Genomic DNA, 24,883 nt, shown 5'->3' on the forward strand with positions numbered 1-24,883 from the left:
CCTGTACCTTGAACAAGCAGCTCAAATGTCCATCGATTGATGAATGGATAAAGAAAATGTGGTATGTGTACACACACACACACGGTGGAATATTAATCAGCCATAAAAAAGCAATGGAATCTTGCCATTTGCAACATGGATGGGGCTAGGCATCATGCTAAGTGAAATAAACCAGTCAAAGAAAGCCAAATACTGTATTCCACTCATATGTGGAATTTAAGAAACAAAACAACAAGCAAAGGGGAAAAGAGATAAACCAAGAAACAGACTCAACTATAGAGAAAAAACTGATGGTTACTAGAAGGAAAGTTGGGGGAGGAGAGGTGTTAAATAGGTGATAGGAGTACACTTCTTGTGATGAGCACTAGATGATTAAAATAAAAACTTAGAAAAGAACCCAATACCCTTTGCTCCAACTGAAAAAAATGGATTTTCAAAACATTTTTTATTTATTTAATTTTATTTTTACTATTTAACTTTTTTATTTTATTTATTTGAGAGAGAGATTGACAGATCAAGTAGGAGGAGAGGCAGAGCAGAGAGCCCGCTGCGGGGCTTGATCCCAGCACCCTGGGACCATGACCTGAGCCAAAGGCAGATGCTTAACCGACTGAGCCACCCAAGCACCCAGAAACAAATGGATTTTTGAGCAGAATTTGAGGAGTTATTGAAAATTTGAAGTAGTAGTACCAACAAACTTAAACATCCCTTGCCAAGTAGAATTCGTTCAACTCTAAATGAAAATATTAAAAGCTCTGAAAGTGTCCCCAGAATGGGATGAATGCCACAACCCATTTTTTCTTCTCAATCCCAAGAGCATAGTAAAGAACCATGAAACAAAGATTTAAAGAATCTAAATGTTACTCTAGGTTGTATTACCAATTTTCCAGTGTGACTCTGGAAAAGCCATTTCATTTCTCTGTAGTTTAGTTTCCCCTGCAGTAACACAGAAAGAACCCTATTATTTCATAAATTTATCTTGACAAGTTTTAAAACATGAATGTGCAAAACGGGAAGGTAAACTTTGAGATGGTGCAGTAGAAAAGCCTTCCCAGTGTATGGCACATGCACTTTATAGTTCCCTCTGGTGCTCTCAAAGAATCCCATTTATCACTTACGGGGGCTAAAGTGTAATTATGTGTCCTCACATCCCCACACTCCATTCCCAGACCAAATAAGATGCCTTACACAGAGTACTTTGAGTTGAATGAAAACATATTACAAATACTACACTTACTAGAAAATGAGACATAAATTTCTAAAGGTTGTGTGACTTGTCAAGGCTGCCTGCCTGGAACATGGCACTGCCAGAACCCCAGCCATTTGGAACTCTGGATTAGGAGCCTTAAATTGTTCTCTGCAGCTTAACCAGCTGTGGGAATCCGAGGTCCACGTCTGTACCTCAGCTTTCCTGATTCACAAGGTGGGGACCGAACCTTTCATTAGACACCTAGGAAATGAAGACACAAATTATTTTCCTAAAGCTCTTCCTGTGAAGGGCATTTCAAAATCTAAGTTTTAATGTCTACATGTTTATCCCAACCAAGTTATCTTTTCTACATAAAGCTGGTAGCTTTAAAATACCTGACCTACTAACTGAAGTGAAACTTAATAACCACTTTAGCTAGCAATTAGGTCAACCTGAAACAGGCTTCCTAAGGAGTATTTTAGCAGCACAGGGGTCAGACCTCTACTTCAGAATCAGTAAACAGGTTACACTTCTGAGCTTAACAGGTCTGTGCTCCACCACGTTAAGTTCAAGGATAGAGACCATTGTCATTCCCAGCAGTCTAGTGCCAAGCTTTAGTCAAGATTAAGGGATTTTAAGACCTTCGTGTAACTAAACCACTTAACAAGCACGTTTGGTTCCTGGGCAACAAGCTGCAGGTGATAAAAACTGTGAGGGGCTCTAGTCCCTATCACCAGAGAATGAAGTCTAGATGGGAACCCTAAGCCTCAAGAGAAGCCCTGGGGTGAAGGCAGATGGGAGAAAGCTTAAGGTGTCAGGCCTTTCCCTTTTTTAAACACAGAGGGAGGCTTTTGTTTTAAAGAATACTCAAAGCTTTCTTAGTAATAATCACTAAAGATTATTTCAGGGATGTTTTATTGTATCTAATACAGAAAGGATATGAAGAAAACAAGGACGTGTACAAGCTCAGTTATCTACCTTGAGTGTTAAGTATCAACGAACATTCCAGCAGGGTGGGTCAAGCCACACCCTCCCAAGTTAAGCAGAGGCTTGACCTTTCACTGGTCAGGCGCTATATACTGCGGAAGACTGGCGCACTTTCATCTGCTCAGCTCCCATACCAGCACCAGTTACCAGGAAGAGTGGATCAGAGAGGCTTTGTGGACTAGGGTCACAGAAAACAAATGAAAATTCACGAGTCTAATGTGTATACTGCAAAATGTGTAATGGAATTTGAGAGTAAGAAAACTTACTATGCCAAAGATGCTTGAGTTTGGGGCGACTGGGTGGCTCAGTGGGTTAAGCCTCTGCTTTCGGCTCAGGTCATGATCTCAGGGTCCTGGGATCAAGCCCCACGTTGGGCTCTCTGCTCAGCAGGGAGCCTGCTTCCCCCTCTCTCCGCCTGCCTCTCTACTTGTGATCTTTCTCTCTGTCAAATAAATAAAATCTTAAAAAAAAAAAAAAATGCTTGCGTTTGAGAGACTAAAACCAGGATTCAAAATGGTCATCTGTTAGAGAGCTCCTTTGTGGGGGGGAGGGGGATGGGGATGAAAACCACACACATAGACATAATATCCCCAAAGCAGCATTTATTTACCCACTGAATTCCAAAACATTTAATTTAGAAGTCTGGCATTTCATATCACGCATCTTGATTGATGTGGGCTGACACACGTGGTGCTGTCAGGATACACAAGGACAATAGCCAAAGAGTTACAAAAAATAAATCCATGATTCTTAAACAATCGCAACCAAAAAAAAAAAAAAAAAAAAGTTACAGGTATCAAAACTTTAGATGCATTGCATTGAAAAAGAAGGTCTGTGCACATAATTTAAAGAGGCAAAACAAGGCGCTACTGAAACTTCACGTTAAACAGTTTATTATAAAGCTGATGGAAAGGAGGAGTGGTCTCTTTGTAATCAGCTTCCCTTAATAGTTTTCCATTAGCTGAAGAAAGAGGTGGGAGGGGTGAATTCATTTTTTGCATGCACAAGATGTATACTGCTTAACAAAACACTATTGGCTTTTTTTAAATGGATCATTTAAATATCAATCGTAGCCTGTGTTGGCTAATTCTTCTTTCTAAACTTCCCCATTGCTTTTGCTTGTATTTCACATAGATCAATAGGCATAGTAGAATGCCTCATTCAGAACGCCCCTGTCTGCACAATTCGAAAAGAGAGCCCCTATGGGCTTAAAGCAACCATCAATCCAGCAATGCCCATGAAGATTTATCTGAAACTGCTTCCCAAGGGGCAGGAGAGCAGATCTGAGTAGCTGTGCTGCCAATACAGATAGGTTTAGCACTAGATATTTAGTGATTGTGGCAAGGAAGAATCAAGTGATGATGGGGGGTGGTGGGTGAAGGGAAGGCCCAGGGCCCCGAAGACTCTTCAGTTGCCTTCTCCTGCTTCTTCATCCTGCTGGTCGCTCGTCCAGAGGGTGAGGTTGTCTCGCAGCAACTGCATGATAAGCGTGGAGTCCTTATAGGAATCCTCGTTTAGTGTGTCCAGCTCAGCTATGGCATCATCGAAGGCTTGTTTGGCTAAGAGGCAGGCCTGCTCGGGTGCATTCTGGATCTCATAGTAGAACACGGAGAAGTTGAGGGCCAGACCCAGCCGGATGGGGTGTGTTGGCTGCATGTGCTCTTTGCTGATTTCAAATGCTTCTTTGTAGGCAGCCTCAGAAGCTTCCACCACACTGTTTTTCTTCTCCCCGGAAGCTACCTCTGCCAAGTAGCGGTAGTAATCACCTTTCATTTTCAGGTAAAATACCTTGCTCTCATACTGGAAATCATTGCAGTTCTTGATGAGGAACTTGTCAAGCAGAGCCAGGACATCATTGCACACTGTTTCCAGCTCCTTCTCAATCTTCTCCCGGTAAGCTTTAACTTTCTCCAACTTCTTTTCATTTCCATCAGCCATGGTTTTCTGCTCAATGCTGCTGATGACCCTCCAGGAAGATCGCCTGGCACCAACCACGTTCTTGTAGGCCACAGAGAGGAGATTTCGATCTTCATTGGAAAGAGGTTCATTGAGCTCTGTCACCTGCAAAATCCCCAAAAGATAAACACTGAGATCCAAATCCAAAACTCTTAGAAAGAAATCTGCCTTTGAACCTAATCAACAACCCTTCTCAAGCCAGCATGGACAAGCTGGAGAAAAAACAGACATGGATCCTGTCTGAAGGAAGACTGTAGTCTAAAAAGAAGAAATAAATACTTGAAACAAAATATTCAGGGGCGCCTGGGTGGCTCAGTGGGTTAAAGCCTCTGCCTTTGGCTCAGGTCATGATCCCAGGGTCCTGGGATGGAGCCCCGCATCGGGCTCTCTGCTCAGCAGGGAACCTGCTTCCCTTCCTCTCTCTCTGCCTGCCTCTATGCCTACTTGTGATCTCTGTCTGTTAAATAAATAAATAAATAATCTTTTTTTTTTTTTTTTTTTTTTTAATATTCAGTGATGGGGCACCTGGGTGGCTCAGTGGGTTAAGCCTCCGCCTTCGGCTCGGGTCATGATCTCAAGGTCCTAGGATCGAGCCCCGCACTGGGCTCTCTGCTCGGCAGGGAGCCTGCTTCCTCCTCTCTCTCTCTGTCTACTTGTGATCTCTGTCTGTCAAATAAATAAAATCTTAAAAAAAATATATTCAGTGATAAGGGATTTCAGAAATTCTTAATTCAGGCCTTTTAAGATGTTGCCTTCATCTTGGCAGAGGTACAGGGATAAATATAATCATCTAAAGATTGGTACGTAGTAGTGAATGAAAAAGCCCTGAGGTTCAGCTATTCTGCAAAAGGTATTGTCAACAAATGTTCAAAGACTAGAGACTGGGAAGTACATTACAGATTCTACTTCTAACTTTATATTCTAGAAAGAACCAATCATACCTCCCTCAAATATATATTAATAGATAAGAGATTCACAGATGAGATCAAACACAGGTCAAGTGGCCACAGTTTTGCCCTGAGTTGGTTACACAAGAAAATCCCAGCTTACACTGAGACCTCCCCCAATCCAAATGGATACATTAGTGACAAGAACGTGCCACCAGCCTCTCCTAAAAGCAGAGGCTGGGGGCATGTTGGAACTCTCCAGTTCTCAATGTTTACCTCTTACTCAGCAGTAAGCTCTACTTAGCTCTACCTGACTGACTGGGCATCAAGATAGAAGCACCAATTACTTTAAGGAGCAATGTTAAATTTCCTAAGCTGTAACTTTAGGTAGTTCATGATGCCAACAACAAGTGAGCCAGCTATGTAGTTAGTAAAAAGGGTGCTGGACTTTGCTGTGTTGTTTAATTGTGTCACCCAAAGTTACAATGAAGTCCTAACCTCAGGACCTGTGAATGTGACCTTATTGGGAAACAGGACCTCTACAGATATCAAGTCAAGATGAAGTCATCCTGTATTAGGGTGGATCCTAAATCCAGGGACTGGTGCCCTTATAAGGAGTGGGAGATTTGGAGACACACAAACACAGGGAGAATGCCATGTAATGATGGAGGCTGAGACTGGAGAGATGGGTCTACCAGCCAAAGAACACCAAGGATTACCAAGAGCCACCAGAAGCCAAGGCAGAGGCAAAGAAGGATTTTTCCCTAAAGCCTTCAGAAGGAGCACAGCCCTGCTGACACCTTGATCTTGGACCTCTAACCCTCCCAAATGCAATAATATAATTTGCTATTTAAGCTACCCAACTTGTGGTACTTTGTTTGGCAGCCCAAGGGGACTAACACAGACTCGGAATCAGAAAAACCCGGGTCTGGGTCCCAGCAAAGCCACTAATTTTCTAAATTGGCATCTATCTTTATAAGGTAGGGGGATTCCTTAATTACATGACTGACTGGTAAAAGTCTTTAATTTTCAGGAGAAGAAAAAGAAAAATATTTAGGAAACCATAAAACACTCAACAGAGAAAAATATTACTTAAACTGTAAGGACAGAAACTCCTACAACTGAGGGGAAAGGGGTAAAGGCCAGGTTCGGTGGAGAAAGTTATTAACAGCATATTAAAACAGACATGCATTAACGTGGATTGAAAAGACTGAGCAGCAGAGAATCAGAAACGCTTTTAAACTTTTTTAAAGATCCAAAAAATTAACTCAAGGACATAAGCAACAAATACAATCATTATGTGTAAAATTAGAAAACTTGTGCTAAGTTCTTGTCTACTAGCAATCTCCTCCCCAATAAAAATACCAAAATTACCCCATTTCTCTGTCCCCAGCACCCCTACTTCTTTGCTACAAATCCCTAGCCTAGGATTGTCTCTCCACCTCTGCCTACTCAATCAACCCAATCCCACTTTCTTCTTCAGTGTGATCTTTGGCTACTGGCTGCTTCTGCCCATCCCGTGGGAGGGCTGCCTGCAAACCAGGTTCCTCATTCCTCCTCACACAGAGATTGAGTAGTCTCCACACTTCTCTCCATGATTTGCCCCAGTCCCAGGCAATCTCTCTACTAACCCCAAATCCATGCTCCCTTCAAATCCAGGTGAAGACCTGTAACCCCACTTGTTTCCTCCTCCAGTGAGTTCCTTCAACACATACTCATATTTATTTATTAGAAAAATAAAGAGACTTTATAGATATTTGTGAATTTGATCTTTTAAGGAAGCAATCCTTATAAATCAAAATTCCATCTTGAATACCCTGGCAAATCTCAGACTGTTGAATCCTCTCAAATGACTCACTTTTCCAGTGACAATATTCAGTAAAACATGAGGCAAGCACAGAATCACAGAGCTCCTTAGATCCTGCAGTAAATCACTTGACGTTAAAAGGCAAAGGTTATCCATAAGGAGTCAATAAGATTTCACCCTGTGGCTAATAAAGCTGCTAGCTAGACTCATAGACACACCAAAGTAACTCCCCAGAGTATATCTTTAAAATTGCGTGCATAGGGGCACCTGGGTGGCTCAGTGGGTTAAAGCCTCTGCCTTCGGCTCAGGTCATGGTCCCAGAGTCCTGGGATCAAGCCCCGCATCAGGCTCTCTGCTCAGCGTTGAGCCTGCTTCTCTCCTTCTCTCTGCCTGCCTCTCTGCCTACTTGTGATCTCTGTCAAGTAAGTAAAAAATAAAATCTTTAAAAAAAAATAAAATAAAATTGCATGCATATGTGAATACAGAACACCCTTAACGGTGTTTGTACAATAGACATTATCATAACTAAAAAACAAACAAACAAACAACACAAAAAACCCCGTAAGAAATACAGAGTCTAGCCTGAGCTAGCTATGTGACCTTGTCTGAGGATCAAAAGCAAAACAAGGGGCACTGGTCTAAATTATTTCCAAGGACCTCTTCAGCTCTAATATTCTAGGATTCTGTTTTTCCTGAGCAATAACAAAAGGTGTGGAAAGGCAGGAGGTTGATATTGGTGTAAATGAAATTTGGTTGTATCTGTCGGTTTCAGGAATTCATGCAGCCCTTCTCCATCAGGAATAAACTGCCCAAAAAGTCTGCTGGGCAATATTTATAATGACACCTTCCCAAGAAAAATCATTTACTAGGAGTATTAGTGTTTATGTAACTATCTAGTTTCCTGCCAGTCTGAATGAATCACTATCAGCATCAGCTGAGTGTGACTAACAGCTAAGCAAGCATTGTTCTTAGAACCCCAGCCAGGGCCTAACTAGGAAATAACTGGATACATTTAAATATAGTATTTTTAAGACTCCTGGGTTACAACTCAGTTAAGAAAGGGAAACTTATGGAAGGAAGATCATTTTATCACTTGATTGGATAACTAAAGTAAAGGGAGCTTTCCCCAGATTGGAAAAGTATAGACCGAAGTGAAATCAGACAGGCTACTAAAACAAACAAAATTTATAGCCAGTCTTGATTTGTTAGCACCAGTTCCCAGTATTTCAAATTCCAAACTACTGGAGGCAGGAAAGTCTGGTCACACATCAAGAGAAGTAGACATTGGGAGGCAATGTAGTACAAGAAAAAGGAAAACCTAACTACTAGTCCCAACCCGGCGCTAAGCAGTGGCGTGGTCCTCCGCATGCATAGTCTACGGAGATGATTTACTGGAGCTTTATTTACCATTAGAAGTTTCCAAATGGTTTCTAACTGGGAACGTGAAGCAAAGCCTAGACACAGAATTTCCGGGATACAGAGCCCTGCCCATTGGTTCTCAACCTGGTCTCTACTCCAGCCAGTTTCAATAGCCTCATTTCTGCCACACATCGGCTACCCTCAGGGCAGCCATTCCAGACACATCTTCATGGGGCAGCACCACCTCTGACGGTCTCCTCACCTCTGTTCAGTCTCTCCGCCTTCCTGTTCGCCATTCCCCCACCTAGTCCAATTTGCCCTCTTTCTGAAAACCTGGAGTTGGTGGACCATTCCCATTTATAAAGGCCCCTCTTTCCACCTCCCTTAAGGATTGGGCTCCAGGCCAGACATTCAACTTGTGTCCTGACGGAGGTCCTTACCATACCACCACCTTTGGCTGCACCAACTCCCCTGGCGGGGGTGGGGGTGTGGAGGCGGTGGGAATCACTTCACCCCTTTCCTTGGCTCTAGGACTAGACAGCAGTACTAAAGTTACAAGCAACCTTAGAGGCCACTAACTCATTTATCTTCCTATGACACCATTCGTTTACCCAAAAATCCCTAAGGGCCTCCTCCCACTAACTGGCCAGGCAATAAACTATGTGTTTGTGGGTAAAAATAGACCCAATGCCAAAAATAGCCCAGGGACTATTTGGGAAAACTTAAAAGTTCTTAATCTGGGAAACATCCAACCTCAAAAGTAACACTGAGCAAACAAAAAATGTCCCCCAGGATGGATTGCCAGGCCACATTGCCAAAGTCAAGGTAAAGGTTACTTCTCCTAAAGGACACTTCCATCCTTCAGGGCTACACACACCCACTACCATCCCACCTTTTATAGTTACCCACACCCACTTGCTACTAACAAGCTTGCATTTGATATAAAAGTTGGCAAAAGGAGAAAACAATTCTCATGAACGATGAGGTAAACATGCCACATCATAAAATCTTTAGGATTCATTGGCAGAGTCCTGTATGTATTAAAGAGGAGGGGGGAAAAATAAAGAAAAAAATGGTGAGTCAGGGAATGAGAGCTTTTTTAACGATTTCTCCCCAATTTACTACCCTCCAAGTAAAGATTTTGCCTAGTCCCAAGCTGGCAAACTACCCATCTGTCACCACTTGCCCAGGCCTGGATAGATCACTCCCTGTCCTCAGAACAAGGCTGCAGTTCTAGAAAGCCAAAAGGAAGCTAAACTTCAAGCTTAGCTTGGTAAGTTCAGGTAGTTAATATCCACTCAAAGCCTAACATTAGTCAAAGAGCCACCTTTGTATCATGGAGAGACTGCCTTTTCTTACTCTTAACATAACTGAGCACTTCTGTAGGACTGGCAAGGATTAAATCCAACGCATCTGAATGGCATTACTGCGTGCTACTGTCCCTGGAGGTACCAGCACTGAAAGCTTCAGAAGTTATGCCAGGTTCCGATCACAGGCAATGGCCACCACCCACAATGGGGAAAGTCACTGCAAGAAGTGGGAAGAGCACCCAATGGTGGGGCAGTGGACAGGCAGCCTCAACCTGGACGCTAGGAGGAATTCTACCAATAACCCAGACAATGAAATATTAAGGCCTATCAGCTTATAAAATATATTTTTAAAAAAATGTGGAGAAACAACTGGTGCCAAGTACATGAAACAATTCCCTAAAATAGGAGTATAATTTAACATAGTTCTGTACTTCCTAATTCATAGCAGGAATTCAAATTCAATTAAAACTTTGCTTCTTAAGCTAAAAAAAAACTCTTGGTCTTCAGAACAAGCAAAATCCAAATGTGTGAGTCTACCTTTTACACTCCTCTGCTATAGCTAAGAACCATACGTGGTAGATTGTTTTTAATCAAACTTGGCAAAAATGACTTACATCTGATACGTGAAATTACTTCTTCACTAAGCCCACTTGTGTAAAGGGCCTGCAAGTTAGTCACCAATAATGACTAATATACCAGAATGTATACTAGAACTATTATCCCTTTCAAGATCCCAGGGTCCTGGGATCGAGCCCCGCAGGGAGCCTACTTCTCCCTCTCCCCACCCCTCCTCCCACTCATGCTCTCTCACGAACTCTCTCTTTCACACTCAAATAAATATCTTTATAAATATTTTATAATTTTATATAATTTTTTATGTGTGTGTGTGTGTGTGTGTGTATATATATATATATATATATATATATATATATATAAAAAGTCCCTTAGCCTCATGGGCCATTATTACATAGCGGCTAAAGTGAGAGTTCTAAATTTAAGAATTCAAATTTTGGCTTTACAACTTGATCTCAAAAAAATCAACCTCTTAGGGGAACCTGGGTGGCTCAGTGGTTGGGTATCTGCCTTCGGCTCAGGTCATGATCCCAAGGCCCTGGGCTTGAGCCCTGCATTGGGCTCCCCGCTCAGCAGGAAGCCTGCTTCTCCCTCCCCCATTCCCCCCGGCTCGTGTTCCCTCTCTCACTGTCTGTCAAATAAATAAACAGAATCTTAAAAAAAAAGATTTAACCTCTTTAACCTCATTTGTAAAATGAAGTTAACTATTCATAGTCAGTTCATCCAAAGTTGTTGTGAAAATTAAATGAGAATGTACACATGGGAGTAACAGCTACCATTTACTGAATACCTAATAAGTAAAATATAAGTTCCATAAATTTGATGAACTGTAACACAGAAAACGTATTTGCGGTATCTCCTTCCAAACCATTTCTGTAAGTGTGACACTGCATTCTACCACTAATATGAAATTTCAAAGCTCTGTGACCTATTCACCATCTGAAATCCTTTTAATTGAAGCTACTCCAAGAACCCAGAACCTTCCTTCTTTCCTTCCTCAGCCAATGTATGGCAAAGCAATACTTACATTACAAATTACCACCCAGTGGGAAATCATGCTCTCTAGTTTATACATATTTCAAACTACAGCACTGATGTGGCTTTAAGATTTCACACTAACCACAATTTTGGTCCACCTCAAAATCAGACTTAGTTTTAATATCTGCAACACGGGTTATGTCTTACCCTGAGCGACTCAGTCGAGCTCTCCTTTTATATACCACCTGCTCACTTCCCCACTTCTCATAATCTCACAGCTGTTGGAATAAGAGCCTTTTGCCACTGGTGGGGCCAAGTGCCTCTTCCTCTCAAACTGCTTAAGTTGAAGCTTTATTTCTTGCACTCAACATTTGTACAGCTATTCTTCAAGTCCTTCAGATATATTTCTCTGTCCTTTGTTAATTTTGTAATCAACTGTTATTAACAGTGTTAAAACACACCATGCTATCCCAAATAATCTTTGATGTTTAACAGATTCACATTTACAATCTGTTTTACTATAAAATAGATGATTTAAGGCAATTAAGAGACATGAATGAATGATGTCCACCCATGAATATTCACCAGAAATCTGGTTATTTGCCCTCTTTCCTTAAATCACTAAGTCTAATGCACACTGTTATCCCCCTTTATAGGTTTATTTTGGTTTATTTCACTTTCTCATAAGATGGTATGATACCCATGTTTCAGAGGTTACAATTTGGGTAAGGTCATTCCAAGACCAGCCGAGAAGGAACTGGGTTCTTAGAATCTTTCACAATGCCTCTCTTCCCACTGTTTCACCTTTTCAAGTTGCTAGGTATGAGATGAGGAGATCGTGAAGATACTCCTTTAGTTCACTTCAGAAGCATTTCTTGCCTCTTCAAATTATGGGGTGAGGCAGGGAACTGCAGTACTCAAATGAGTTGAGGCAACAGTATTGTTTCCAAAATGCACGGTTTTTCTTAAAGCTTACCAACACCATCCTCCAGGTGACGCTGGCAGCATAAGGAACATCAATGATTATAGGCAGGCATTATTAGGTGACCATTTGAATTATAAAGAAAACAGAAAACAAGTTAGAAGAATAAAGACTGAAAAATGACTTGATAGCAACACCTGCACTTCTAGTTTTACACTTCAAAGGACTCAAAGCCCAGAGATGTTAGGTCCAAGGTTACAGCGTGGTGACATTGGAACATCTCCTCACTCAGGTGTGCTAAGTCTACGCTAGAGCAGTCTACTTACCTGCCCTTCCACCACCCCAAAGAAAACCCACATAAATCCAGATTACCAGATAACCCACGTTACCAGAATCCCCTCTTTCCAAAAGCTCTACGTTAAGCCTACAATATTAACAAAGTGGGGACTGAGACTTCCCAGTAACATTAAGAATTTAATGTACAGGGGTGCCCGGGGTGGCTCAGTGGATTAAGCTGCTGCCTGGGTGGTTCAGTGGGTTAAAGCCTCTGCCTTTGGCTCAGGTCATGATCTCAGGGTCCTGGGATCAAGCCCTGCACGGGGCTCTCTGCTCAGCAGGGGGCCTGCTTCCCACCCACCCCATCCCACCCCTCCCCCGCCACCCCAACCTGACTCTCTGCCACTTTTGATCTGTCAAATAAATAAATAAAATCTTAAAAAAAAAATTTAATGTACAAATATCAACTTAGTAAGTAGAACAGAAACTGTCTTCCACTGAACCCTGCCATGTCCTTTCCAATGAATATATTCCATTAATTTAGGTGACAAAAAACTTGACTTTTTAAAAGGAGTTACAATGAAGGAATCGTTTTATCACAATTCTCAGATGACATAACTGGAGCTTGGATTGATTTTTCAATGCTGGATGGCTTATCCAACCCATCAATCATTTCAGAGAGATACTACAGATTCTCAACACACAGGAGGGTTCATTAGTTGCAAAATGCCACCTTTTGGCCTCAGGGAAAAAAAATGTGTGAACACAAGTTTCTAGCTACAGAATAGCATTATTCAAGCCTGCTTATGAACACTAGAATGCCAGTTTTGTTCTCTCCCCAACCTGAATTTCATTCTGGTTACATCTCTCAAACCCTTCCTTACTTCCCATTTCAAGTTGCTTCAGGTTTCCTAGAGCTCCAGAATGTCCTTTCTTGTCGTTTTCTCTTAACCTCAAGTCATCTTTCTTCAAGCCCCACTCACAGGGTGAACGAGGGCCTCAGGAAAATGTCTGGAGAGGCCTCAGCCTGCACAATCTCAGTACCACTCCGTTAGTGTGACTTGCTGTGTGAAGAGAAGTGGCTCTTATCCCAAAGAAAATTAAGCTCAGAACCCCGTCAGAGAAAATGTATTCACAGTAGATTCTGTAAAATTTGCAAAATTAATACATTTCACATTTGTGTCCTTAAAGAGGGCCCCCTGAATTACAAAGCTTTAGATCCCAGACCTAGATTGTCCCTGGTTTAGACAATCTAACCCCTGAAAGCATGCCAGGGCTCAAATCAGCACCACCAATTTATCAACAAATGAGTGGTAATGCTGGTTTCCAAACACACCTAGTGCAATATTTAACAAGGACACCACTGGAAAGATATCTCTTGAAATGTCTTTCTTAGCTGGAAAATCCTCAATACTAACTTCAGCAACGTATTTCATTTGATATTAATATCAAAAGCATTAAAAGCAGTTTTTCACATGATTCTGAAATTTTAGGGAGATTTGTAGATTATAAGAAATCTCACAAGACCATCAAAAGGACAATCGAGCCATTAATTCGGGACAGTAACTGTCAGGCTTCAGCCCCCTAAAAATTGCCATGAGGGATGTTAGGGTGCAGATTTCTGAGTCCCGACCCCAGAGATGCAGAATCTTTAGGTCTAAGGTGGCCCAGGCGGATGCTCCCAGGTCTCCAGAGGATATACGCTGGTTAAACATAGCAGGTTGGTGGCCGTCAGCTGTAGCTCTACCACTGTGTGACCTTGACGCAGAGAAGTAATGTTCATTTAGAGAAAAGGTAAAATAAAGGTAAGAAGAGCAGTAAGAGGATAACAGGAACTCTTAGTCTCATATATGCAGGTGGTGTCTAATCCACGGTATGTGCTAGGGTGTGGCTAGGCACGAGTCCTTCACCGGAAATCAAGCTGCAAAATCAATCTATGAAGATCTCGGGAACGCAAACGCACACAGCCCTGTCTTGCCAAGAAGGCACGTCTCATTTTAATGTCCAAGCATTTGCTCCCTCCATCGGACCTAGGCGTGGGGCCCCACACCCGCCGCCCGCCGCCCTCCAGCTCGCGTCCACGTCTAGACTGCAGGATGGGGGTCTTCGCACACAAAGCCAGACCCGGGCGTGGGAAGATGGAACAGAGAGCGATTCCGTAGAGTAGAGCATAACAGATTGGAATCAAAACAGACTTCAGGTCGTGTGGCAAAGAGAACCAGGAGACAGGGTGCCACTCACTAGATGATTCTTTATTACAATTTGGGGTATGGAGGAAGGAGAGAGGGACGTGAGCCCCCACGCTGGGCAGAACGGTCTAGAACGAGGAATGTGGTTCTCTCACGTTTCCTCAGGCACCGCTTCCCGCCCCCCACGGCTCCGAGCTGGGATGCCGCGACCCCCGCCCACCTGAAAGGGGCCACTATCACCCACCCATCCTCGTGGGGCTACATTCCTCCCCCGAGACCCCACCCGGGCCCGGTCGCAGGAAATGGCGGGGCGGGCCCGGGAAGCGCGGGCTGCTGGCGGGCGGCCGCGCCCAGCGAGGTCGCGGGGTCGCTCTGGGCCGGGAGGGAGATGCCGCCCGACCGCCCATCCTTTCCCTACGCCGGGATCCCCAGCCGGCCAACCGGGCCTCCCGGCGCGCTCACCGCCTTCATGGCGGAGGCCATGTCGTCGTAGCGCTCCGCCTGCTCGGCCAGCCGCGCCCGCTGCAGCAGCTGCTCTCGGTCCCCCATGTCGCTCGTGGCTCGGCCTCGCCTCGCGCCCGCACCGCTCGCCTGCCTGCTCGCTCGCCCTGCGTCCGCTCCCTGGTCGCCGCGGAAGCCGCCGCCGCGCACGCGCACTGGCTCGCCGGCCGGCCCAAGGCTGCAGACTGCAGGCTCTGCCGCCGCTCCCGCCCTCTCGCTGGCTCGCCCCGCACGCTGTGGCTCGCGCCGCCGACGCCGCGGAGGGAGGAGAGGCGGCGGCGCGGGGGGATGGGAGGATGGAGGACGCCTGCGCAGTGGGAGCAGCCGGGCCTGGCGGCGGGGAGCGACCGGAGTGGGAGGGGGGAAGGGCGGGCCGGCCCTAACGGTCTATTTCAAGGTGACGTCACCTGCTATAAATAGCTGCCGCCGCCACCGCCGCTGCTGCCCCGCCCGAGAACTGCGCAGGCGCCCTGTCAGTGCTGCATTTTACCGCCGCATAGGTGGAGGTGGGAGAAGGAAAAGTGGGGTGGGGACTGCGGATCCCCAGGAGCGGGCGTGGTGATGGCGATTGCGTAGGTAGCTCAGTGGCACAACTCCTCCTTGAAGCGCATCTCTGAGGTCAGTTTGGAGGTCTGGCTCCAGATGGACCCAAAAATCAAATAACCCTTCTGTTTGGAGAAGCCAGGAGGCCGTGTGCCCCGGGGGGCGGGCCGGGGCCGCCCTCGCCGTCCTGCCAGCTTCGACCCCAATCTGGCCCATGCGCTTCTTGGGGACGCACTCTGCGCTAGGATCCGTATTGGCCAGGGCATTATCCGTCCGAACTTTGGGGACAGCACCCCACCTCTAATCCCAAACACGAATTTTCACACCCTCTGCAGAGCTGTGCTCCAACCCCGACAATGGACTTTGGGCATACTGTGCCTTCCACGAGAGGAGGGACAGGTTGGCCTGACTGGGATGAGTAACATAAGTACTAGGAGCCAGTCCAGCGCTAGGCTTGTATAGGCATAAACATAATTAATCCTCACAACCCACCCTGCAGGTGGGCACAGCTGGTCTCCCCATTTTTCAAAGCCAGATTAGTGACTTACTCAAGGTTACTTGAGTAACCCCTAAGTGGTGGAGCCAGGATCTGAGTTCAAACCCAAGCTGAACTTCCTTCTGTGGCAAGGGGTGGCGGGTGGATGGGCTGACTGGTCACTAAGCCCATCCAGCTGTCGCATTCTATGCTAAGGGTCCCTCATACCAGGCCTTGAGCTGGGCCTCAGATAAACTAGGAAAATCCCAAGGACTGAAACATAGCCCCACTTGAGTACAACATACCAAGGGAAAGACCTTAGGCTCTTTGAGAATTTTATTGCATGCTCAGCACTGGGGGAAGGAGTAGCTACAGAATAATTAAGATATATTCTCTTGTCTCATAAGCCAGATCTAAATATGCAAGTGCAGGTAAGCTAGACTTTGAGGGAGATGAAAGTCAGGGAAAAGATAAAAGGGAGTGGGGTCCGGAACAGACAAAGACTTAGCAGTGAGGACAGAAACAAAACCTGAGAGACAGTGCGAAGAAAGGCAGTGGGAAATGAGGTTGGGCAAAACAAGATAATGGAGTGTTTTAAATGCTAACTTGAAGATTTGAGTCATTATCCTTAACTGGGAACCAGAAGAGGAGTGGAAGTCCCATTTCAAGCCAGGAATCTTGCTCGGGAGAGTAAGATGCATTTGAAGGGAGAAGAGAGGGACTGGACCATAGTTTTACCATCCAACAATTGGAGTACTGTTAAATGCACCGTAGAATAGAAATCCGGAAACGTCCAAGGTGGCAGGACAATTAGAGTCACTGTCATCCAACCTATTATCCCGTATAAGGAGAAACCAAGATCTGAGGAGGAGGAGAGGCTAGCCCCAGTTTGTACAGTGAGTGAGCAGAGCTGGGGTCTCCATACTAGGTCTCCTGTCTCTTGGCCTTTTTCTCCCTGCTTTGAGGCTAAAATGAGGACCTCATTACCTGTGAAACGGGATTTTAGTGTGAGTCTGAGAGGAGGCCCCCGCCGCAGTTTTCACCATGCTTTGAAGGGTCACCTTTGCTAACTACAAATGGAATTGAGGTTAACAAACCAGGCTGATCTATCCCCTGGTGGATATCTTTAAAGAGCATGATAGATGATAATTAATTGTCCACCCCGCCTCTATGAAAATGGGGTTCCAGTGAGAGGTGGGAGGAGGCGGGCCAGTGCTGGGGGAGATTTTTACGGTTCCTTCCAGCCCTTAGAGAGATTAGAACCCTTCTAGCTTGTCTGATCATGTGGGACTTAGACTGATTTCAAAACAGTGAAAACTGGGGCACCTGGGTGGCTCAGTGGGTTAAGCCTCTGCCTTCGGCTCAGGTCATGGTCTCAGGGTCCTGGGATCGAGTCCCATATTGGGCTCTCTGCTCAGCAGGGAGCCTGCTTCCCCCCCTTCTCTCTCTCTGCCTCTCTGCCTACTTGTGATTTCTCTCTCTGTTAAATGAATAAATAAAATCTGATAAAATAAATAAAAAGAAAGTTAGTTATAGTTAGTATACTAACTAAAAAAAATCGGTGAAAATTAGGTAGATCAGGGCATTTGAATTCTAATAAATGTCAATGGGGGACACTTTGGATCTCCCATGAAGCTTTTCTTTCCTTCTTACCAAAGTTCATTGTCTCTACTTCCTCACATCCCACCCACTTCTCAGTCCAGTGTACTCTGGGTCTGTCTGCCCCTAGTCCTTCACCTAGACAGCTCTCACTGTGGCCACCAGTAGTAAGTAGCCTCCTGTTGTCAGTCCAAGGTCATTTCATAGTTCTCACCTTCCTGGCCCTCTTGACTACACTGGGCACAACTGCTCTCCCTTCCTAGACAGAATCTCCTCTAAGATTTCATGACACTGCACCCTCCTGGCTTGCTATTCCCCTTCTCTGGTCTCCGTGTGGGCTTGTCTTCTTGGCCTACCCTGAAATACTGGGGTTCTTCCCCAGGCCCTCTGCTTTTCTTGCTCTGTCCTATCCTGGGTGACTCCATCCACATCCACTCTTGAGGGAACATATCCCATATTCCCAGCTCTGGGCAAGGAGTTTTGCAGAAATGGGTATATTTTTTTCCCCTCAAAATTCCCCCCTGCAAGGTAAGTACAGTGTCCATTCCCATCTTACGATAGGGAAACTGGCTCAAAAATGTTCCATGATTTGGGGTGTTATACACAACTAATGAATTTTTGACCACTACATCAAAAATTAATGACGTAGGGCGCCTGGGTGGTTCAGTGGGTTAAAGCCTCTGCCTTTGGCTCAGGTCATGATCTCAGGGTCCTGGGATCGAGCCCCGCATTGGGCTCTCTGCTCAGCAGGGACCCTGCTTCCTCCTCTCTCTCTGCCTGCCACTCTGCCTCCTTGTGATCTCTTTCTGTCAAATAAATAAATAAAATCTTGGGGGAAAAAAATTAATGATGTACTATATGTTGGCTAACTGAATGTAATAAAAAATAAATTTTTTAAAAATGTTTCATGATTTGACTAGTCAAGAGCTGGTAACAGATTCCCAAACCTGATGGTCCAACACTGCCTTTGGTGTTAGCTGAGATGGGCTCACAGTGTGACTCCCCTCTGGAGTCATTTAGATTGTAAACAGTACAAACAAGCCTTCCTACCTGGAGTCTACACTCTCTGACCGGCACCCATCTTTACCCTTCGGAAAGGGCTGCCAACTCAAGCCCCAGGAGAGCTACCTTGGATGGGAGGGACATCTACTCCCAGGGCCCTAAGTCCCATCAATAAAGTTGTTCTCTTTGAACAACTTCAGAGAGAGGCCCTGAACCAGATCAAGATGTTACTCAGAGCTCAGAGCAAAACCTCAGTGCGTTTCTGTCCTGTACAGAATCTCATCAGGGAACACAGCAACCTGCCCCTGACCACCTGAGGACACATGAGTGGTGTAATGGGGAAGAAGGATCTGAACTTAGTTTCAAATTCTACTCTGCCCTTTACCAGATGAATCTCTCTGGGCAAGTCCCTAAAATAGGACCAACCACACCTATTTCTTTGGGTTGGGGACCGGCCAAAGCACAGATGTTCCTCACCTGCATGGAGGCGGCACATGGGAGGCACCAGCCATCATGACCGAAGAAAGAATAATTCCTTGCTGTATCCCACTCTGAGCCAGGGGGAACGACTGTTTCTCTTGCAGGACTGGATTTCAGAAGCAATGCCAGAACCTACCACTAGAGCCGAGTGAATAGGTGACCCAGAAAAGGCACGTCCTGTTTCCCCCACCCCCTTGTGTACTCTGGGACACTCTGAGGTCCCTGAGAAGTCTGGTCACCAAGAGACATACTACAGAGGAGACCTGGTATTATTCCAGAAAGATGGCTTTCACACTGTTGGCATGGTGGTAACCATGAGCAGGAGAGGCTGCCTGCCCACAGATTAGTGTCACCCAGATAGGATTTTAGGGTTTTCCCCCCAAATGCAGGCCTCCTGCTGCCCAAATAATCCTTGCTGAAGCAATGATAACACTACCACCAATAGCAGCAGCAGCAGCTGGCCAAGGGTCAACACTTTCCCCCCTAATATTATCCCACCAGATTCTTAAAACTCGTGGAAGGAGGTTCTCCCCTTCATATGGATGAGGAAAATGAAACAGAAAGGTCAACGCACAGCCTCCCACTCATGCCCACATTCTGCCACTTGCTGTGGCCCCAGTGTCCTTTTGCTCATACTAAATTGCACCCCACTCTGAGACCGGCCTGTGCCCACAGATTTCAGGACCATGCAGAGCCCTCCACCACTTTGTCAAAGCCTACTTGGGGAGCAGATCGGCTCCTCAAGGCAGCTTTTGGTATTCCAAAGTGTGAAAATGTCCTGGTAGCTACAATCTGTGAACCAGTGGAGCTCAGAGCCCATTCTCGGCACCCGCCCCCTGCAAGCTGGTTCAGAGGAGTTCAGCTCTGAGAGAAGACTGGCGAAGCTGCCCCCCATGGAACCACAGTGAGAGTAAGGGCAAAAAAGCAGGGGGAGGGCTTTTTTTTTTGCTTCAGTTCTGCAGATGGTTGAGGACCTTGTGTTTCTTTGACAGAATTTTCTAGATCCTTTGCTTGGAACCTTCTGGGTAATTGTCTCAAGCTTCTGTGCGATTCCCACTGAGGTGGAACCAGGTGGAAGGGGCTGTGTGGCACATTCGAGGGCTGTGACTTCCCCTCTCTGAGGCTTGGACTTCTTGCCTGTGAAATGGGAGTCTGCACTGACAGATGGTAGAGTCCAATCTTTCTTCCAACCCCGAAGGTCTACGGTATTTCACTGTTGGAGGTTCAGCAAACAACGGCACGACAACTCAAGAGGATGAAACGGGGATGCTTCAAAGGACCAGTGTTTGGACCCCCAGTTGAAACATGGAGTAGAGGAAGGTAACGAGACCTACTCCATAGCAGGCCAGGGATGGGGGTGGGGGCACAGTCTGCCCTGTGCATGCCCACTCAGTTAAGGTAAGGTCAGTATTGTCCTTCTGATTTTACAGATGAGGAGACTGAAGCCTGGGGAGGTAAAGTGTCCTGCTCAACTTCCGCAGAGACAGCAGGGGGCCAGAGCCAGCACTTGCACTCCACCTTCCCCATTCTTTCCACTGCTGCTCTGACCTCCTGAGAGCCTTTTGGTTGTTGAGCTGTGAGCACAGCCATCCTCCACTGCTGCTTAAACCACACCCTGGGAAGTAAGTGAGAGAGGGTAGCTGTGTTTCCCCCAAGGTTTCCTGCCAGGCAACTGTACTTTAAAAAAAAAAAAAAAAAAAAAAAAAATCTTTTCCTACCTAGCATGTTAGTAGGAGGTGAGCAGATTGCAACAGAAGCCTTCTCTCTTCTTCCAGACAAGAGCAGCAGGCTGGCCCCCACTCAGGAAACGAAGAGATGTGGGAGGACCAAAGCCATAGGAGAAGGCTGACCCCAGGGGTCTGGCCTATGCAGACGAGGGAGACACAGACACACAGCAGAACCACTGGAGGCATAGGTAAGACCCTTTCCCACTTACAAGATATAAGCTCCTCCCTCCTGGCCTTTCATCATGTAGCCCTGGGCCGTCTTTCCAAGCTTGCCACCTGAGCATCCTATGTTCACCACATTACATTCCCAGACTCTGCCCAAAGTTTCTACCAACTAGAATGTCCTTTCCCAACCTGCTGCCTCTTCCTCTGCTTTGAAGTCCTTTAATGCCCAGCTGAGACCTCACCTCCTCTAGAGAGCCTTTCAGATTCTCCATTAGGAAGCACTGTCCCCTCTGCCCACTCCCCCAGGGACTCTGGTATCCACCATGTGCGTAGAGTTATTTTGGTAAGGCTGATGTGTACTGGACAGCTGTTAGGCACTGGGCATGATGCTATGCAGCTTCACATATGACCTCATTTAATCCTCCTGACAACGATGAGGTGGGGATTCCTCTTATACCCACTCAAGGGGGTGGGGAAAGTGAAGCTCACTTACCCACAGTCATGGAGCTACTAGGGGCAGTCAGGATGCACACCCAGGTCTGACTGTCAAGCTCACGCTCTTTGTCACTTACACCACCTGCTTCCCACTTTCCAAGGAAGTCGTCATTTCCCTTGCAGAATGTAAGCACTGGGGAATCATTCCTCATCTGAGCCCCCACTCCTGGACGTACCTCTCCATGAGTGCTGAATTGAATCTGATCACACCTCACGCACACTGCAGAAATTCATCACTAGAGTCCTCTTTGTGAGTGGCAAGGGCTTTCAGGAGGCGTAGCACTTCTAACTGGTTGACAGCTAACTGACTAATTGACAGCAGGGGAGGAAGATAAGCTAAGGGAGGAAGCAAGGGGGAAGAAGGCGAGATTGCAGGTCGGAGGAGACTGAAAGGCTCCTCAGAGGAGGGCTCCTCAGTTGAAAGGGGCAGTTACTCAGAGCCTCCTCAAACCCTGGCTCTTCCACAGTAGCTGGGGAAGCCGGGGCAAGGGGTTGCACCTCTCTGAGCTTGTTTCCTCCTCCATAACATGGGCCTGTTGCAACAGTGCTTGCTGTTCACCCTAAACACCCAGGGCTTCTGCCAGGAGGAATGAGGTTGTGCTAAGGGAGAGAGTGAGTGCTGCCTCCTGGGACAGTTGGAGGATCAGCCCAGCATGAAATGCCCTCCCCATGAAATCAGTGGGCCCTAAAGGTCTGAGAGCATCCAGGAACTCACAGGATCACAGACTTATAGTAAGGGTCTTAGAGACAACTCAGGTTGGCTTTCTCACTCTCAGAGACAGCAAATGAGCCTGGTTCCAAATCCAGCCTCCACTTGCTCTGTGGCCTCGTACATGTTACTTTGCCTGTCTCAGACTGGTTCCTCAATTTTAATATGGAATTAAACATAATTCCTTTGCCATAGTTCTGTTGAGAGGATCAGAGACCCAGGCAGTGAGTCAGTATTAACTATAGGGCACTGAGGCTCAGAGAGGGAAAGTAATTCACTCACAGTCACACAGCAGGTTAGCAACAGAAACAGGTCTATGCCAGGTCCCCCCAAAGCCAAGAACTGGGCTTATCCTTAAGACAAGGCAGTCTTACCTCAAAGGCCGAGATGGACATTGGAAATGCAGCTGAGGAACTCACTGGGATCATTGGTGAGTGATCCCACTGAACTGAGACAACTGCTTGCATGGCTGGCAAATGGCAAAAAGCCCAAGTCAGAGCCTGGGGTCCTATGTTTAGCCTGCAGTCTAATCCACAATATAACTCCAGGCCGTCGCCCCTCTGAACGGCAGTTTCCCTACTCCCCAAGGATTCCTGGCAGGACAAAGAGATTACATGAAGACACAGGGCTGTTTTCCTAACAGCTACCCTGAGCTCTCGCAATGCCCCAAGCCCTGTGCTATCACCAGCCATGGCTGCATTTAGTCTTCATAGCAACTCTGTGAGGTAATCTGCAGATAAATGGCTAGGAATGGTTGGAACAAGGATCTGAGCTCTGATCCGGTTCCCTCTGCCTGGAACACTTACCCCCCTTTTTCTGTGCCTAACTCGGGGGGCTCCTCAGGTTTTTGGCTCCCCTGGAAGAATCCCTCAACCTCAGGCTGGGGTGGGCACCTGGTCTGGTCCTCTGCACTGAGACTTTTTCTCCCTTCCTCCACCAGCCAGCAGGGGAGTTCCAAAAGGCAAGGACTTTGTCGCACTTACAGAGGTAGCCCCAGAGCCTAGCACTGTGCTTGGCATATAGCAGGTGCTCAGTCAATACTTGCCAAATGACTGAAGGCATCATGTCAGCATCAGGATGCCACCCAGACCCTGAGGAGCTGGGGAGAGGGGAGGAAGACTTTTGGACTCCTGCCATGCCTTACATTAGCAGCATCATTTCTGAGTCCTGACAGTCAACCCCCTGGGATGCCATTTGAGCTGGCTGAATTCCGGTCACTGTTTCACCTTGGAAAGGCAGCCACAGCCCTTACCCAGCAGCCCAGTAACTGATGTCACAGCAGCACCAGGAGCTGTCCTATTAATATTAAATGTGGACTCCACTGCGGCAGAGCTGCAGGCTAGAAGAGCTGGAGGGGGCCTTGCCACGTCTCCATGGAGTTGTAGGCAGGGCACAGATGGAAAAGGGGTGCGCAAACCGGAAAGACCCCAGCAGAGGAGCATTACACTGGCCCATTTTAGTCCCTGGCTTAACTCAGAAAGAGCCAGGGCAGCGTGTGCCTGCAAGGGAACAAGGAAACTACTGACTGAGCCCAAGTGGTAAACCTATGGGGGATTAGGGGCTCCCAGGGAGATTTCCTGGATACAGTGGGAAGGTGAGCACTGGCGCCAGCTGGACCTAGACTCCACTCCAGGTTTGCACTGTGCAGCTGTGTGAGCGGGGAGCAACTGCACCATCGAGCCTCCGTTCTCCAACCTATGAAATGGGCATGGTACTTTCCTTGAAGTGCTGTTGTGAGAGGATTAAATAAAGCAAGTGATCTAGATAGAGGACCCCTCTCAGCACATACTAGGACCTCGGTAAATACTTCTCCCAAACCAGGTGCAGGGCCTGAGGCTGGAGTGAGGAGAACTGAAGATGCTTCACACATTCACTGGCCAGCATGGCCAGAAGAGAGGGACACTTGTGGACCCTCCTTTCTGATGGCCTAACCCCTTCACCAGATAGACGAGGATGCTGAGGGCCCAGGAGGGAGCAGAGGCTCACACAGCAGAGCTGGGGTCTGACCTGGTCTGTAGTTGTCTGCCTGCCTTCCCCACCAGTAATGTTGAGGATATGCCCCCATTCCCTGATGGGTACTGGACAAAGCAGGACCTTCATCCTCCACTCCCTCCTGGTCTCCTTCCCATATGTTTCCCTGCAAATCCTGGGAGCTTCCCAAAGCATAAATCCAACCAAGACATCCCCTGCTTAAAACTCTTCTGTGGTCCCACACTTAGGGTTGCCAGAGAAAATACAGGAGGCCTGGTTAAAACTGAATTTCAGATAAAGAACAAATTATTTTTCAGTATACGAATGTTCCAAGTATCACCCACACATGATTACACTAAAAAAATTCTTCATTGTTTGGGGCGCCTGGGTGGCTCAGTCAGTTAAGCGTCTACCTTCAGCTTAGGTCATGATCCCAGGGTCCTGGGATCGATCCCCACATTCCCTCTCCACCCCCCACCTTGTGCTCTCTCTCTCAAATACATAAAATCTTTTTAAAAAATTCTTCATTGTTTATCTGAAATTCCAAGTTAACAGGACAACCTGTATTTTCATTTGCTAAATCTGGCAATCTGACACAAACAGCCTTCAGAAAAAAGATCAGAGTCTTTCACTGGCCCATGAGGCCCATTGTAGCCCCAAGCTCATCCTTTCCCTCTCTTGCACATGAACTCTCTGCTTCAGAAACAGCTTGTTGGCTTTTCTGGAGAATCTCGAGCTCTCCCTCTCTTCTGCCTTTGTAGATGCTATCCTTTCCACTGGGAC

The 24,883-nt window shown here is 46.4% G+C and overlaps 1 protein-coding gene and 1 pseudogene across 1 annotated transcript; one reads left to right on the forward strand and one right to left on the reverse strand.

Annotated features, from left to right (window-relative positions):
- Window positions 1-2,763: 2,763 nt before the first annotated feature.
- On the reverse strand, window positions 2,764-15,203 carry YWHAH (tyrosine 3-monooxygenase/tryptophan 5-monooxygenase activation protein eta). Its single transcript, XM_059139754.1, has 2 exons — window positions 14,896-15,203; window positions 2,764-4,237 (listed from the first exon to the last, which is right to left on the reverse strand). Exons 1-2 carry the CDS (start codon window positions 14,980-14,982, stop codon window positions 3,584-3,586), a joined length of 741 nt encoding a protein of 246 aa, XP_058995737.1. The 5' UTR covers window positions 14,983-15,203; the 3' UTR covers window positions 2,764-3,583.
- A 1,168-nt stretch (window positions 15,204-16,371) lies between these two features.
- LOC131810990 (putative uncharacterized protein YWHAH-AS1) lies at window positions 16,372-23,300 on the forward strand (annotated as a pseudogene).
- Window positions 23,301-24,883: the final 1,583 nt, after the last annotated feature.

Source organism: Mustela lutreola, chromosome 11 (genome assembly GCF_030435805.1).
Source record: "Mustela lutreola isolate mMusLut2 chromosome 11, mMusLut2.pri, whole genome shotgun sequence".
NCBI classification, from domain to species: domain Eukaryota; kingdom Metazoa; phylum Chordata; class Mammalia; order Carnivora; family Mustelidae; genus Mustela; species Mustela lutreola.